Source organism: Typopeltis vanoorti, chromosome 18 (assembly GCF_054136105.1).
Source record: "Typopeltis vanoorti isolate ZY-2024b chromosome 18, IOZ_Tvanoo_1.0, whole genome shotgun sequence".
NCBI classification, from domain to species: Eukaryota; Metazoa; Arthropoda; class Arachnida; order Uropygi; family Thelyphonidae; genus Typopeltis; species Typopeltis vanoorti.
Window position 1 is genome coordinate 8825641 of NC_143566.1, and position 18057 is coordinate 8843697.

The window sequence follows — 18057 nt, forward strand, 5'->3', positions numbered from 1 at the left end:
GCAAGTTACTGAGGCATGACCTACCCTTCACAAAACCATGCTGTCCCCGATACAGTATCCCATTTTCTTCTATCCAATCTTGTATTTTCCTCTTGACTATTTTCTCTAAGACCTTGATAATGATTCCTGTTATGCTGATTGGCCTGTAATTTTCAACAGCAGCCTTGCAACCACCTTTGTGCAGTGGAACTATTTTCCCCTCTTTCCATCCCCTTGGGACTGACCCAGTCCTGAGACTCAAATTAAACAAAATGGTCAAGGGCACTGACAATTCTTTGGCCGCTTCACTTACGACACGAGCTGGTATACCATCCAATCCCACAGATGTATTGACATTGAGGTTCTGTAATAGACTAGTTACCTCTACTTCATTCATCACAATTCCAGTATAAGCTGTTGGTTCTTCCATTCCTGCAAAGTCACCACCTGGATGATATACTCTTGCAAAGTGCTCTCTCAGTAATTCCACAATATCGACTGATTCAGTTACCTCCCTACCCTCAGCATTTTTTAAGATCATTCTACCACGAGCATTTTTCCTTTTACTTGCAACATATTGAAAAAACTGTTTGGGATTCTCTTTAGCCTGCGTGGCCAATTTCCTTTCGTAATCTGCTTTTGCTTTTCTTACCACCCTTGTTACCATCCTGGCCTGAGCTTTATACTGTTCCTGCGCCTGATGGTCACCCTTCTCCTTAAATTCCCTCCACAATTGTTTCTTTTTTTGCAGCTGAAGCTTAATAGTGTTATTCATCCATTTAACCCCTACTTGATTTATTATTCGGACTCTTGGTATACAGTCAACCATTGCCTCCTGCAAACAGTTCTTAACCACCTCCCATGCACTATCAACATCCAGCCCTTGCAGTTTTACATACCATGGCATTGAGCCAAGCACACACCTAAGCTTGTCATACTTACCAGCCCGGTAATTCCACATGTACCCTGTCTTAATTGTAAATTCGACTCCTTTAGCCACCTCCCAAGTCATGACCTTATGGTCACTCTCACCAATTGGTGGCAACATGGTCATGTTCGTTACAGCCACATTCTCGGTTGCCATTACTAGGTCCAGCACTCTCTGCCCCCTGGTATTTTCCAATACATGTTGCCGTAGATAGTTGTCCCTTAATAACCGCATAAAATCCAATTCCTTCCTCCCATGTGCCCTCTCTTCTTTCCAGTCAATGTTACCATAATTGAAATCACCCATAATAATTACCCTCCTTCCACTCATTTCTTCTATTTGCTTATGCATACTATCCCCACCATCCACTCCATCACCCGGTCTATAGCAGCACCCAATTGTATATTTTGTTCTGCTGGATTCTATCTCACACCAAACAGCCTCAAATGTGCTTTTTTCCCCATCATGTAGTTCAACTTCTATACTCCTTGGCTGAAGCTCATCAGCTATCATCAATAACACTCCCCCCCCCCTTTTTGTTCACCCTGTCACTCCTGAACACGCTATACCCGTCGCATTCAATCCCACTTTGTGGGGAATATGTAGAATAATGTATAAGTTACATTATACATCGATTCCTTCATGGTGATTATCACAAATTTTCAGCACACACTCATATATTCTAAATTCTAATGATTTTGCTCTTTTTATTTTTTACTTATACACTAAAATATTTTGAGACTTATTTGATCTTTTTTTTTTTTTAGGTGAACTGTGAAAATTTTTGAGTTCAGCAATGAGTACTTTGAATACATTGATAAGGAAAGCATCTAATCTTTTGCGATTAGGACCACAAGAATCCCCTCAGAAACATCCTGCTGTAGATGGTGAAGTAATTTATTGTAAAAATAATGTCTGTGTTCATCCTCCTATGCCACTTAGAACAGAGATGGATCATCATCCTGGATATATGGTGATTAAAGCTCAAAACGAGGAGGTAAATTTTTGAAGTTTAAGATTATTTTATCCTGTAACATCATTCTTGCATTATTATGCAATATTGGAACAATTCTAGGTATTGTATACATCTTCAAAACTTACATAATGTTTTTAATTAATAAAATATATTAAATTATATATCTTAAAAGTAGATGTTATTTGAGTAAACAGGGCTACCCCTAGGAATTTTGCAGCCTCTTCCCCCTTATTTTTCGTATGCTTTATGTCAATTTTGCACCCCAAAAAAACTTGCTTCCCTGTGCAAATGTACGTCTTGCACTGTCAGTAGAACCAGTCTCATGAGTAAATAACATCTGGTTGAGAGTGAATGATTTCCTTTTTGGAAAGAAAAAGTGGGGAGTCAAGAAAACAGTAATTTCGGAAAAACAGCTTTAGTAAATGCAATCAAGTTATGATAGGATAGTGACAGCAGTAGACTCTGTAGCCAAATAACTGATGACCCATCATGATGAAATCATGGTACATAATCTGGCCAAAAATAATGCGCAGCCTAATGTTGTAAAGGGATAAAGATGAGAAAATAGAGATAGTTGAATGGACTACAGGTACCTCTGTTTAATAGATACTCTGGTTAATAATAATTAGTACCTCTGTTAACAAATCTATTAGTACTAATAGATTTGTTAACTGAGGATGTTGTAACAGGCAATACACAACTTGGGATAGAAATACACAATCAGGGATAGAAATCAAAGTGGATAGGGAAGTAAATGTGGTGGCAAAGTGTTACTCATGATAAGAGAACAATTGTGTCCTCTCAAGGTAGAGAATCGCAGTGGAAATAACACTACACCCATTTCTCCATTCACATGGTAGATTGCTTCCAGAAAAAAGTGTATAAATGAAAACCGTGTAAAAAAAGAATACAGTGCATATGAAAAAAAATAGAAAAATGGTTCCAGATGTGAAAACCCGATACAAACAATAAGTTATTTTCACATTATATATATATATACATTCCAATCACACACACACACACATATATATATATATATATATGTATCTCTTAAAAAAAATAGTGTCAGTAATAAAATAGAAATTCGAAAAGGTCCAAATACCCCACGCATATGGTTATTAGTTAAATTTTATTTGCCATCACTTTCTGACAGTAACTGCATTCTTTTGTGTGAGGCTGGAATTAAATCACTTCGCCCGTCATGTTCATACTGCAATGGCGAAACATTTTCTTCAGTAAAAGGAACTAAATTAGCATTAATTTCCAGTAATTCTGAAGGTTGATTTTTTTCACCACAAACTCTGTAATTAATCGTCGAAATCCTGTTTTGATTAGATACATGACTTCAGTTCACGTTTAAGCTGTTCAGCTCGTTCAGTATTTGGATCATGTGTAAGAAAATGACTTTGCAATTTTACTAGCCATTTGAAGCCCTTCTTTAATTAATCCTGCAGTGAGTAAAATCTCTTCATGATTGTCACTTTTTTTTCTTTTCATTGAGATTCTCAAGGACAGCTTCTGTTATTTCGTCATCACTAACAGCCTTGTCAACCATCAATCCTTCAATATCTGCAGATGAAAATTCATCAAATCCTTCTTGACCAACTGCATGTGCTAATCTGATGATATTGGGATATTCAGTTGTATGCAAAGATACATGGTTTTTCTTTTTCACACATTCTAGCCAAGTACTTCCCAGCATGCATTTTAAGTTGATGGTTTCAATTCTGATAATGCCAACTTAGCAAGTGTAGATGTAATCCAAAATAGAAAATCCCTTATCTGGTTTATCCAAAATGTATTGGAATGTGGAATGTTCTTATGTATTAAGTTTTAAAGGTAGCTATCACATCCTGGTCTAGTTGTTGTGTTAAGGATGTTGTATTAGGTGGCAGAAAACAAAATTTCACATTCGGGTGTTCTAAAACAAGATGCACAGGCACATTATATATATTCAATAAAACTTTAAAGTCCAGATTTTTTTTCCCATCAAATAGTGTTTAACTTCTGGAACAAAACATTGATGGAACCATTTATTAAAAATTTCTTTTGTAACCCAACCTTTTTTATTTGCCTTCCAGTGCACTGGTAAACGTGTTAAAATCCACACGTTTCATTGCCTGCAGTCTTAGGGATCGATTAATGAGTAATGGTTTTAATATACATCCTGAAGCATTGCAGCAAAATAATAGTCACATGATCCTTAGCTGCTTTAAAGCCACCAACATTGTTTTATGATTTCGTTATTTAAGTTCTACTTGGTATTTGTCTACATTCTGTAGCATAGAGTAATTCCTGATATTTAAAACTCGAGGGAGTTCCTCAAAATTCAAGTTTAAGTACATATGTAGCCTGCTAGGAAATTATAATTATAATGGAAATGCCCTTTTTTTTTTTTTTAACAAAACTGAATTCAGAAATTTCAAAAATAAGCACCATTTGAATGGTGTTAAATCAAAATATACATATAAAAATAGAATTCCTTTTGTTTTCTAAACTGTGTTATTTCGAAATCGTGTAAAAAAAGCCGTGTAAAAAGAGAATTAGCTGTATATGGTATGTGATAAATGTTAAAGTTAAAGAAGCAGTAAAGGAAAAGAAGAAAGAACATCAAAAGTTCCTGGCAAATAAGTCTGCTTGTGCTCTTAGAGAATACAGAGACAAATGTAAGAAAGCTAAATACTGTGTAAAATTAGCTAACAAAAGTCATGGGAAGACTAAGAACATAGAAAATAAATATCAAGAAGGTGGCAAGATATTCTGGAGGTTGTTGAAGAAGCTCAGAAATGGAGAAAAGAGTGCTGTAAAAGGAATTAGAGATGATAAAAGTAACATGAAAACTGGAGAAAAAGATATCCTTGAAGTATGAAGTAATTACTTTGAAAAATTGCTAAATGAAACAAGCAGTGATAACAACACAATGGTAAAAAACACTGACCACGCAATGGGGCATTATATCAAGCAATATTTAGTCTTTATTTGAGTTTTAAGTCAGCAGTTAGAATTGAAGGAAGTACAGGAATTTGGTTTAATGTTAAATTATTATTACTTATTATTACCCCAAGACCTCATGGAGTCAAAGACTCATCTGGGAGGTCCTTTTATCACACACACACACACACACACAGCTCATCATACCGTGCCTTGAACACATTCAAACTCCTTGCAGACACCACACTCTCAGGCAGGGCATTCCAATCATTTACAACTCTGCACAAAAAAAACCTGCCTCTCACTCCCATACTCACACCCTCTTTATACAGTTTCCAGGGATTACCTCTGGTTCTCCCCCGATCTCCCACTATTTTCTGTAGAACTTCTCCAGCATTGATCCTATAACAACCCCTCACCAACTTGTAGTCTCTATCATATCTCCCCCTCTTTCTCCTGTCCACCAGACTCTGCAAATTACATCTTCTCAATCTTTCCTCATACTCGACATTCCAGACGTCAGAAACTACCTTAGTCAATCGCCTTTGGACCCTTTCCAGCATCTCTTCATCCTTCTGAAAACCAGGTGACCAAATCTGGGCACAATAGTCCATATATGGCGTAATCAAAGCCTTAAACAACGGAACAAGAATCTCCCTACTGCCACACGTCAATGTCCTCTGCATCATTCCCAGAAAGCCTTTGTGTTGTCTTCACAATTTTGGCTATGTGTCCCCTAAATTTCAGATCCTTATCCACTATCACCCCCAGATCTCTTATTTCTTCCACTTCCAACAATATATCCTCACCAAGCATAAATCTGGTGTCAGACAAGGATGTACGTTATCCCTTCTGTTATTCATTATCTATATGGATCGCATTTTGAAGGAAAGTGGTATTAAACCTGATATCCAAATTGGAGATGTTAATCTCAGCTCTTTGCTTTATGCAGAAGATGTTATACTTATAAATAAATCTGTTAGAAATTTGCAAAATTCCCTGATTAAATTGAATAGCTGTTGTAATAGATATGGTATGAAGGTCAGCAATAATAACAAGAGAATATAAATAGGCAGAAGCATTGAAAATATCAATTGCATTGTGAATGGAGAATTTATAGAACAAGTAAAACATTTCAACTACTTAGGCATGATATTTAGTTAAGATGGTAAATTAAATATGAAAATAGACAACAGAATCAACAAAACTGGTATGGTAGGAAGTCAATTGAATAAATTTATATGGAATAAGAGAGAAATTAGTCAAAACACTAAATTAGCTGTATACAAGACAGTGTTCAAACCAATTTTAAGATAGGGATCTGAGAGCTGGGTAAGAAGTAAAACACTTGACCAACTAGAGACCAAGAATATGAGAGTCCTGAGAAAGATTAGGGGCATGAACAGATGGCATCAATGGCAATATCATATTAAAAATGAAGATATTAGGAAAGAACTTGACATTGTCAGCATCCGGGAATGTGTTAGCAGAGCTAATCTCAGGTGGTATGATCACTTAAGCGGAATGGGAGAGGAAAGATTAGCTAAACAAATATTCTCTGCCAGGTTTGCAGGAAAAAGACCCAGAGGAAGACCACTTGTTGGAGTCTTGACAGGTAACAGACTGATTTGGAGGAAAATTGTAGATAAGAAGTTAGTAATGATATGAATTTTTCATGTAGTACTATCATATTCTCTATACCCCTTGAGGGTACAAGACAGGAATTTTACGATGATGATGACGAAGAACCATGAAGAGTAGTGAAGATGTTGTGGCCTTGCAAGAAGACTTGAATAAATTGAGTGATTAGGCACAGAAATGGGGATGTGAGTTTAATGTTGCAAAATGTAAGGTTTTAAAATTTGGAAAACAAAGATGGGATGTAGAATTTATACTTGATGAGGATATATTATTGGAGGTGGAGGAAATAAGAGATCTGGGGGTGATAGTGGATAAGGATCCAAAATTTAGGGGACACATAGCCAAAATTGTGAAGACAACACAAAGACTTCTGGGAATGATGGAGGACACTGACGTGTAGAAGTAAGGAGATTCTTGTTCCATTGTATAAGGCTTTGATTAGGCCACACAAGGAGTATTGTGCCCAGATTTGGTCACCTGGTTTTCAGAAGGATGAAGAGATGTTGGAAAGGGTACGAGACACAATTGACTAAGGTTGTTTCCGAACTCTGGAATGTCGAGTATGAGGAAAGATTGAGAAGGTGTAATTTGCAGAGTCTGGTGCACAGGAGGAAGAGGGGGGGGAGGATATGATAGAGACTACAAGTTGGTAAGGCATTGTTATAGGATCAATGCTAGATAAGTTCTACAGAAAATAGTGGGAGATTGGGGGAGAACCAGAGGTCATCCCTGGAAACTGTATAAAGAGGGTGTGAGTAGGGGAGTGAGAGGTAGGTTTTTTCGTGCAGAGTTGTGAATGATTGGAATGTGTTGCCTGAGAGTGTGGTGTCTGCAAGGAGTTGGAGTGTGTTTAAGACACGGTGTGATGAGCTGTGTGTGTGATAAAAGGACCTCCCAGATGAGTCTTTGACTCCATGAGATCTTGGGGTAATAATAATAATGATGATGATGATGAAGTGAATTATAGGGGACTTTACCTATAGAAATGTATACTGGGCAACGGAGACTGTATGAAGTAATAAGGGAACTGAATTTTTAGATTTCCCGAGGGACAACTGTCTTAGGCAGCATGTGATCGAGGGAACATGAGAATCAGGATTTTTGAATTAGGTCAGATCATCAGAGTATCAAACAATAGGCTTGTTTGTATTTCTTCTGTAGTTGTTAAGGTCTTGGATAAATTCTTAACCAATAGGTTAAGAATTTATCTATCATAGATTTGTTAAGAGATGCTCTTGTTTTAGTAATCTTGTATGCTTTTACAACAAAGTAACAAGAGAAGATATGGTATACACTTTCATTTTTTTTTTTTTTTCCCCAAATGCATTTGACAGGGTGTATCATGACAAGTTTGTTTTAAAGTTGCAACATATGAATTTGGATATCAGGTTAGTAAATTGGTGACTGGCTTTCTGATAGATTTCAGAGCTGTGTATATGGTGTGGGGGGGAGGGTGAGAGTATCAGGGAATAGGAAAAGTTACAAGTGGAGTCTTGCAGGGTTCAGTACTGGGACCATTACTGTTCAATGTTTATGTCAGTGATATTATCACAGGGAGATGTTCAGTTGTTTGCAGATGATGTTTTGAAATTCTATATTTCAATCCCTTACAAAACTGTAGAGCCATCTCAATATTTATTTGCTTAGCTCTATTTAATTCTTCAAAATTTTATGAGGTGGTGACCACATTGTCTGGTTGAAATTAAAAAATTAATTCTGAAATTTAGGATTTGGGATATCTGCTAAGGAATGTCAGATCAGCTCATTAGGAAAACTTGGCAGACTGAATCAGAAAGTTATTCTGCTTTGTCTGGATAGAATTTAATGAAATTTAATGAAATTTTATTTAAAATCAAAACTAAAATTTGTGGAGTTACCTTTATTCGATCAGATTATTTTGATAGCAAATTAGCCTCAACAAGCAGAGATGAACTATTTTGCTTTACAGTTACTCATATGTTATGATATAGATATTTTTCTCGTCATCATAATCAGATCACTCGTATGTACTCTTGGGTATACAGGATATTATGATAGCACTACTAGAAAAGTTTGCGTCATTATCAACTTACTATCTATAGTTTTCCACCAAATTAAACTGTTATCTTGGAAATTTTTTTTTCCCTTTTTTTTTTTTCACTTGGTTCGACTATAAATTATATAGAGCCAGACCCAGAGGTGATACCAAGGTTGAAGCAATGCAGAAGTCATATTTACTTATATGAGTTGCCAAAAGGTGTCACACCTTATTAATAAATTAATAATGACTCCCACTGAAGAGACCTCAATAAAGGTTGAAACCGGTCTGGGTAGTGACCCCTCTCATAATGCATAGCATTATACATGTCCCCAAGGAGATGTGCTTTGCATTATTAGGATACTAAGGCAAGTGATGTCAAGCTTGATCCACTTTTACCACGAGTTGCCCCAGTCCTGAAGATACTTCAGGTGCAAACTTTATTTGCTAACACTTGGATAAAATATTAAAATAAATATATAATTTATAAACTGTTATCTGTCAGGACTCCGGTATCATCATCAGAATTCATGTTTTGGTCTTCTAAGGCACTTCTTACTGTATCAGCCCACTGCGATCCGGATTATCCTCAAGGTCTTTTTCTTGTCATCTCGTCTTTTGACACATTTCTGAATGATAACAAAATCGAGTTCCTTAACATCCTGATTTTTAATCTAGTTCTAGTCTTCACTCCCATAATTTTTCTTAGATCATGCATGTCTATTGTTTCCAGTCTTTGATGAAGTATTTTATTTCTAACCCAGCTCTCAGATCTACAAGTTAAGAGTCAACTGAATAAATTTTGACCACACAACTTTTTATATTTTAAAGAGAGAGAGGTTGATTGCTCCTTCTATATTATATCCAACCCAAATATTTATAATTATATAAAAAATATAATTATATTTTTTTTATATTATAATTGGTTACAATGTTTCAGATTCATATCCATGACGGTGCATTAACTTCAAGGACCCACAGGTTGTGTATTTTCAAAGAATGAAGCTCTGGTATATAAAAAGATTAAAATATTTACTGTAAACATATAGATAAAGAAGATGAGATGAGAGATAAACAAATTCTTAGTACTTTACTATATCTCTCTAAGGAGATTCAACATTCCTTATAGAATTAAAAGTACTAAATTAATACCTATCCTCACTGCTTCTAACTTCCTGTGTCCACCATGGAGTTCTGATTTTTCTATCCTTACAGAAAAATCAGAACTCCATGGTGGACACAGGCAGTTGGAGGCAGTGAGAGTTGTCCTTACAGACAACCTCACCACTCTGGCTGAATTAATCAGTGTTTTCTTCAGGGGTTGCCACTGAATCTCCAAGGTTTGGTTCCTGTTCTCAAACTCTTTCATTTTTTCTTCAATCATGTTTGTGTATTTTAGTCTACAATTCAAATCTGAGAGCTGCTCAACTTTTATTCACTTTAAAACTTTCTTACATGTTCTTCTTTTCAATATGAAATTCAATTTTATCCTGCTCAAGACTAAATGGTGATCACTTCCAATTTCAAATCCTCTGTACACTCAATTGTCCTATACCAGGGAGAAAACATCACTATCAACAATAACATAGTCATTGAGACTTTTCTTATCCCTTGCCTCTTCTCTCCATGTGAATTTTTGCACACTTTTATGTTGGAACATGGTGTTAGTAATAGCCAGTCCATGTCCTGAGCAGAAATCCAACAGATATTTGCCATTGTTATTAGCTTTGCTCTTTTCTCCAAATTTTCCCAATATGGTATATTTTTGTATGTCTGACAATCATTTCCTACTTTGCTATTTAGATCCCCAACTTTTCCTTTTTCATTGTGTCACTTGCTTTCTCTAAAGCCTCAAAAAATTCCTCCACTTCTACCTTAGTAGAACTTTCTGTGGAGCCTTCTGTAGGCACAAATACTTCTCATTGTCCAGTTCCCCATTCTCATATTTGCACACATCACTCTGGTTGAGACTGCCTGCTATTCAAGAAGATTAGCCTCGTATTTAGTGTTGAATACTATGGCTACTTCGTCTTTTCCTTGATTGTCATTGTCTGAATATAGCATTTTGTATTTATTGCTTAGAAAGATTTCACCAGTTTTTGTCTTTTGTTTCAGTCACCCCTATTATGTTGATCTGGTACTTATCCAATTCCTCAGCTAGCTCCATTTCTTTGCCATTCAGGCTTCTTATGTTGAGAGTACCAATCTTGAACTCTGGTGATGTTAAGTTGGGGTGGATTTTAGGATTTGTTCCAGTAGCTGACTTTTCGCTGTTTGCCCTGGTTCCCTGGCGAAAACAATGGGGGCCTTGTTTAACTGGGCAATGTCCCAGCCGGCATGAAATTCTGTCATGTTGTACCATTTTTTTATTTTGGTTTAATCCAATAAGAATACAGTTTGGTCGACTAAATCCCAAATTGTTAGCCCATCCTCGTTCGTTCTTCAGTATCCAGGTAGATACCTAACAGGGTACATCATGAGAAGGTGAGGATTGGACATTAGGTCAGAAGCTCTGATCGGTTCTCCACATTCCTTTAAAGGCTATGTAGAGGTCTCCTCTCAGTTATTATAGCTTTGACCCTTAAGTACCCCTACTCTTCTGTATATCTTCCATTATTTATTCTTTTTTTTTTAAACTCATTCAGTCTATCTTATCTTGTAACTTCCTTAAATACAGTAGCTAAAGGTCTCACTTGACCAATATACTTGAATATTGTCTTCTAGAGTCCTTAGCAAGTTTCTTTAATGCATCTATCTTTCATTTTCTGAAGAGGCATGAAGAATAATCACTCAGACAAAAGGAGTGAATTTAATCGATCAGTTCCAATTGCATTTCCAATAAAAAGAACTTCACTGCAGATTTGCTCTTGCTCCTGTGAACATATATCACTTCCTTCTCATATATGAAGACTTGATACGTTATACTATTTTTCAGTTATTAACTTCAGAGGTCTGTATCCTTGGAGAGTAATTGAAGATGTATATAAAAACTTTCTTGAGATTAGAACTTTCTAAAAGCAACATTTAATGTGCATGTCCATTACCGATATTCAAAGCAAAGCTCAAGTGACAACATGACTGCTGTTACTACATTGTCTGAACTTTGTACAGTAATAGTGACATACGAACACTACTCTAAATGAACATACAAAATATGCATACATCATTATTTTCATGTAACTCTTTAAGAATTATGACATACGGTAAGCAAGTTAACTACTTAGAATTACAATTAAGTTTCTTTTATATTGTACACCTTTATCACAAGGCAGTTCTGGTAATACTAAAGCATATAATGCATTACTAAATGCAAACACATACATACTGTATATTTTGATAACTTTATCACATAACAAACCGTATTCCTCATTAAATAAACTTTTCTCTAAGCATATATAAAACTGTAAAAAATAAACATAATAAGCAAAAACATTTATGTGAGATTTTTACACATCTTTGTTAATTCTGTATTTAGTGTGCCATCTCCTCAAAAAATTGTGCCTAAATAGTGAAATGTATTATTTGTACAGTATGAACTCCATTCTGGATGCAGTTCATTTTCAGAATACCTGCCTGTTTTCATAATCTATGTGTTTTTATTACTGGTTTTCATACCAAATTTATTACAACATTTATTCAGGAAATGTAATACAGGTCTGCAGGAAATCCTGCAGATTTGTATACTGGATTTATTTAAGAGAATAACACCATTTGCATATAGTAAATAACTGAGTCGAATATCTCCAATTTTGATGTCAGGCTTACTCCCACTTTCCTTCATAACATGCACCATTATCTCATATCAAACCATTTTCTTCTACCCTTTTCAATTCTAACTTCTGACTTAAAACTCAAATATAGGCTATGTATTGCTTAATATATTGTAATTGTGCCGTACAACTGTAGCATTTTAAGCAGCTTTCCTCTTAGCATGTAGTCATATGCCTTTTCCAGATCTACAAAACTTAAATACAGATTCTTGTTATATTTTCATGATTTCTCAACTATTGTTCTTCACTAGGATGCACCTAAGGATCAAGGCTGGTTAACTGGGAGGAAACCTCCACGTAGCTTCTCTTCCAAGTTCTCTGATATTAAATTTCATTTCTTACTTTCTCATGGTGCACCCTGTTAAGTATCTACCTGGATACTAAATGCATAAGGATGAGCTAGCAATTTGGGATTTAGCTGGCCAAATTGTATTTTTATTGGCTGAAAACCATTATTGCATTATGAAACCATAATGCAAAAATGTAAATGTAAAAATGTAAACAAAGTAGGAGATTGCTTGGATCGATGTCATGGCATGTAAAACTGCAAGAGCTGGATATTGATAGTGCATGGGAAGTACTAAAGGAGTGTTTGAGGGATGTAATGGCTGACTGCATACCTAGAGTCAGGAGAGTAAATCAAGTGGGAGTTAAATGGATGAATAACACCATCAAGCTGGAGCTTCAAAAAAGAAACAATTGCAGAGGGAATTTAAGGAGAAAAGTGATCCTGCAGGCACATGAACAGTATAAGGCACAGGCCAGAAGGGTAACTAGTATGTTAAGAAAAGCAAAAGCAAATTATGAAAGGAAGTTAGCAACGCAGGCTAAAGAGAATCCCAAACAGTTTTTTCAATATGCTACAAGTAAAAGAAAAAATGTATACAGCAGAATGATATAAAGGAATGCCGATTGTAGGAAGGTAACTGAATCAGTTGAAATATAGAATTACTAAGTGAACATTTTGCAAGAGTATATCATCCAGGTGATGATATTGCAGGAATGAGGAAACCAATGGCTTATACGGAACTGAGGTGAATAGCATATTACGGAACCTTAATGTGAATACATCTGTGAGATTGGCTAGTATATTAGCTCGAGTCTTATGTGAGGTGGCAAAGGAATTGTCAGTGCCCTTGACCATATTGTTTCATCTAAGTCTCAGCTGTGGATTAGTGCTGAGGGAGAGTGGAAAGAGGGGAAAATAATTCCATGCATAAAGGAGGCTCCAAGACTGCTGTTGCAAATTACTGACTGATCAGCATATCAGGAGTCATTGTCAGGGTATTGGAGAAATTAGTCAAGAGCAAAATACAGGAATGGATAAGTGGAAATGGAATACTGTATGGGGGGGGGGAGCATAGTTTTGTGAAAGGTAGATCATGCCTCAGTAACTTGCTCACATTTTATAATACAGTGACAGCTGAATTGGATAAGAGTAATGGGTTTACAGTGATACTGATGGACTTTGCAAAGCCTTTGACAGGATACCACATGGAATTGAATTCTAATTAGTAAACTGCAGCACATGGGGGATGGATATAGGGTTGGTGAGATGGATAGGAGGGTGGTTGATGGAGAGATATCAGAGAGCGGTTTATTCAGGAGTAGATTCCAAAAGAAGGCCTGTGACTAGTGGTGTGCCACTAGGTTCTGTTCTTCGACCACTTCTATTTAATTTATTTAATGATATAGGAAAGGATCTGAGGGGAATTGTTCAGTTATTTTCCGATGATACAAAGTATGGAGTAATTACTTTGAAAAACTGCTAAATGAAACAAGCAGTGATGACAGCACAGTGGTAAAAAACATTGACCAGGCATGCAGTCAGGAATACATATCCATACTTGAAGTAGAAAAAGCCATCAAAGGCTTGAAATGTGGAGAGGCAGCAGGAGTAGATGATATTCGACCAGAAATGCTGAAGTATGGTGGTATAAGAGTCTTACAGTGGCTGCACTGCATAGTTCAGAAAGCCTGGACAGAGGGACGAATTCCCGATGATTGGAGTAGAGCTCTCATAGTACCCATATATAAAAAGGGAAATAAAACTGAATGTGAGAATTACAGAGGTATTTCCGTACTGAGTGTTCCTGGCAAGATCTATGCAAGTATACTTGAGAAACGGTTGAGAAGAATTGTGGAAGAAAAGCTTGGTGAAGAACAAGCTGGATTCAGGCCAAATAGAGGCTGTCAGAATCAGATCTTCACGTTACGACAAATAGTCGAGAAAGCATGGGAATATAACAAAGATCTGTATTTAAGTTTTGTCGATCTGGAAGACAAGGTGCCAAGAGAGAAGCTACTCAATACGCTGCAGTTATATGGTGTCAATGGGGCATTATATCAAGCAATACTTGTCTTTATTTGAGTTGTAAGTCAGCATTTAGAATTGAAGGAAGTACAGGAAGATGGTTTGATGTTAAATCTGGTGTGAGACAAGGATGTACATTATCCCCTCTGTTATTCATTATCTATATGGATCACATTATGAAGGAAAGTGGTGTTAAACATTATATCAAAATTGGAGATGTTAATGTCAGCTCTTTGCTTTATGCAGATGATGTTATACTTCTAAATAAATCTGCTACAAGTCTGCAAGATTCTCTGACTAAATTGAATAGCTGTTGTAATAGATATGGTATGAAGGTCAGCAATAAAAAGACAAAGACAATGAAAATAGGCAGAATCATTGAAAATGTCAACTGTGTTGTGAATGGAGAACCTGTGGAACAAGTAAAACATTTCAGCTATTTAGGCACGATTTTTAGTGAAGATGGTAAATTAAATATAGAAATAGACAATAGAATCAGCAAAGCTGGTATGATGGGAAGTCAATTGAATAAATTCATATGGAATAAGAGAGAAATTAGTCAGAACACTAAATTAGCTGTATACAAGACAGTGTTCAAACCAGTTTTAACTTATGGATCTGAGAGCTGGGTCAGAAGTAAAACACTTGACCAAAGACTAGAGACCACAGATATGAGAGTCCTGAGAAAGATTATAGGCGTGAACAGATGGCATCAATGGCAGTATCATATTAAAAACGAGGATATTAGGAAAGAACTTGGCATTGTCAGCATCCAGGAATGCGTTAGCAGAGCTAATCTCAGGTGGTATGGTCACTTAAACAGAATGGGCAAGGAAAGATTAGCAAAACAAGTGTTCTCTGCCAGGTTGGCAGCAAAACGACCCAGAGGAAGACCAAGATATAGGTGGATTGATACGGTACAAAGTGCTTTAGACGATAGAATTATAAGATCTGATAATGTTGGAGTGTTGACAAGTAACAGGCTAATTTGGAGGAAAATTGTAGATAGGAAATTAATAATGATATAATTTTTTTCATGTAGTACTATCATATCCTGTACACCCCTTGAGGGTACATGGCAGGAATTTGATGATGATGATACAAAGTAGGATAGAGCAATAGTTAATACAGATGATGTCAACATTTTGCAGGATGATTTGGATAAATTGGCAGACTGGGTTAAGGAGAATGGGTGTGTTTATTGTGGCAAAGTTTAAGGTTATGCATTTTGGGGCGAAAAGATTATCAGTAGCATACCACATTGGTGGAACCATACTTCAGGAAATTGACGAAGCCAGAGACTTGGGAATGTTGTGGATAGGAGTTAAAGTTTAGGGACATATAGCAAAAGTGGCTAAAGCAGCTCATCAGATCACTTGGTTACTGAAGAATACTTTGACAAGCAGATTATTGTTCCTCTTTATCGAGCCTTGATAAGACCCCATCTTGACTACTGCACACAGATCAGGGCACCAGGGCTTTTTGGTGATGGGGGATGGTAGAGAGAGAATCCAGAGGCGAGTGACCAAGATGGTTGCAGGTCTATGGAATAAACCTTACGAGAACAGGTTGAAGTTTTGTGGGTTACAGAAACTGGCTGATAGGTGGAAAAGGTGTGATACGATGGAGACATTCATATTGCTGAGGGGGTTTTTACAAGATTAATTCAGAGGAAATTTTTCAGAACAGGTGTGGTGGTAGGAGAACTAGGGGCCATCCATGAAAACTGAACAAGAGTGTAGTTAGTAAGAGTGTTAGAACTAGGTTTTTTATTTGGAGAGTGGTGATTGAGTGGAATAGGTTGCCAGAATTTGTTGTGGGTGCCATGACTGTGAATGAGTTCAGAGTATGATAGATACTGTGCAAATGTTGAATAGTTCTTGACATGATGTTTAGGGCTTCCCTCGATGAGTCTAAGGACTCTTTGGAGTTTCCTGTAATAATAATAATAATAATAATAATAATAATAAAATGATGGTACAACATGACAGAATTTCCTGCTGGCTGGAGCATCTCCCAGTTAACACATCTGCCCTCATTGTTTTTGTCAAGGAATCAGGATGACAGTGAAAAGTCAACTACAGGAACAGATCCCAAAACAAATCCCATCTCAACATCAGCCGAGTTCAAGATTGGTGCCATCAACAGAAGAAATATCAATGGAAAAGAAATGGTACTAGCAAGAATTGTATGAGTACCAGATCAACATAATAGGTTTTGCTGAAACAAAGATTACTAAAACAGATGAGTTCTTTCTAAGCAACAAATACAAGATGTTTTATTCGGGCAATAATGATCATGGAAAAGATGAGGAACAGATATGACTTTCAATACAAAATATCAGGATAAATCTTTTACTTCCAGGTAGTATCAGTTAAATTGATATTTTGACAAATATCGGAATAGCGAACTGGACAGTTAGACTTATTTGTGCTATGTTCCCACAGAAGGTTCTTCTAAGGAAGAAGGGAAGGAATTTTTTCAAGCAGAGATGGCAGCTGAGAGAAAGAGAAAGGAAAAGTTGGTCCTTGTTGGAGATCTAAATAGCCAAGTAGGAGATGATTACCAGACAGAAATGTTTTGGGGAAATTTAGAGAAAAGCGCTAAGCTAATAATGGTAAGTACCTGCTGGATTGCTGTGGAGGACCTGGATGAGTTATTAACACCATGTTCAACCATAAAAATGTACAAAAATTGATATGGAAAGAAAAGTGCAAGAAATAAGAACTTATTTTCAATAAGAAAAGCTGTGTTATTGTTGATAGCAATGTTTTCCCACTGGTTCAGAACAAGAGCATGCAGAGGATTTGAAATTGGAAGTTTTTTTATGTTGGTCCCACCCATGAAAGGTTTATTTGTAAACTGACACTATATCCATACCATGGGCAGTCTAAGGATGTTTTTTCTTTATTTTTATTGGTTGTATATATATATTTTTTTGTATTTTTACTTGTTTTTACAAAGTCTGGAAACCCTGCTGTAGAGACCAAACATGGAATTTTTTCAAGCTACTTCAGGCCTACAGTAAGTGGGACAGTGGTCTCACACCAGGTGATGAAATTCATCTTCCACTTGAAACGATCACTAACATACATGCCCATAGTGGGATTCAAAGCTGCAATGTATTGATTGCAGTGCTGATACACTAACCACGCAGCCCAATCACAGGTAAGTGATCACTATTTAGTTTTGAGCAGGATAAAGTTCAATTTCTTATTGAAAAGAAGATTGTGTAAGAAAGTTTTAAAACAAATCAAAGTTAAGCAGCATTCAGAGGGGAACTATAGACTAAAATTACACAATCATTCAAGAAAAGAATGAAAGACTTGGAAAACAAAAACCAAACTTTGGAGATTCACTGGCACATCCTGAAAAAAACATTGAATTATTCAGCTAGAGAGGCATGTGGTGAGATCTTCAAGGAAAGAAAAATCAGACTCCATAGTGGACTCAGGAAGTTAAAGTGGCAGTCAAGGAAAAGAAAAAAATCATAGCAGAAGT

The 18057-nt window shown here is 36.3% G+C and overlaps 1 protein-coding gene across 1 annotated transcript in view; it reads left to right on the plus strand.

The window, feature by feature from the left end:
• TBC1D16 (TBC1 domain family member 16) overlaps nt 1–18057 on the plus strand; it is a 419175-nt gene that overhangs the window by 12648 nt on the left and 388470 nt on the right. The window contains exon 2 of the mRNA XM_090408622.1: nt 1675–1904. Within this exon, the coding sequence (XP_090264748.1) occupies nt 1704–1904 (201 nt within the window). The 5' untranslated portion in view covers nt 1675–1703. The remainder of the gene's footprint in view (nt 1–1674; nt 1905–18057) is intronic.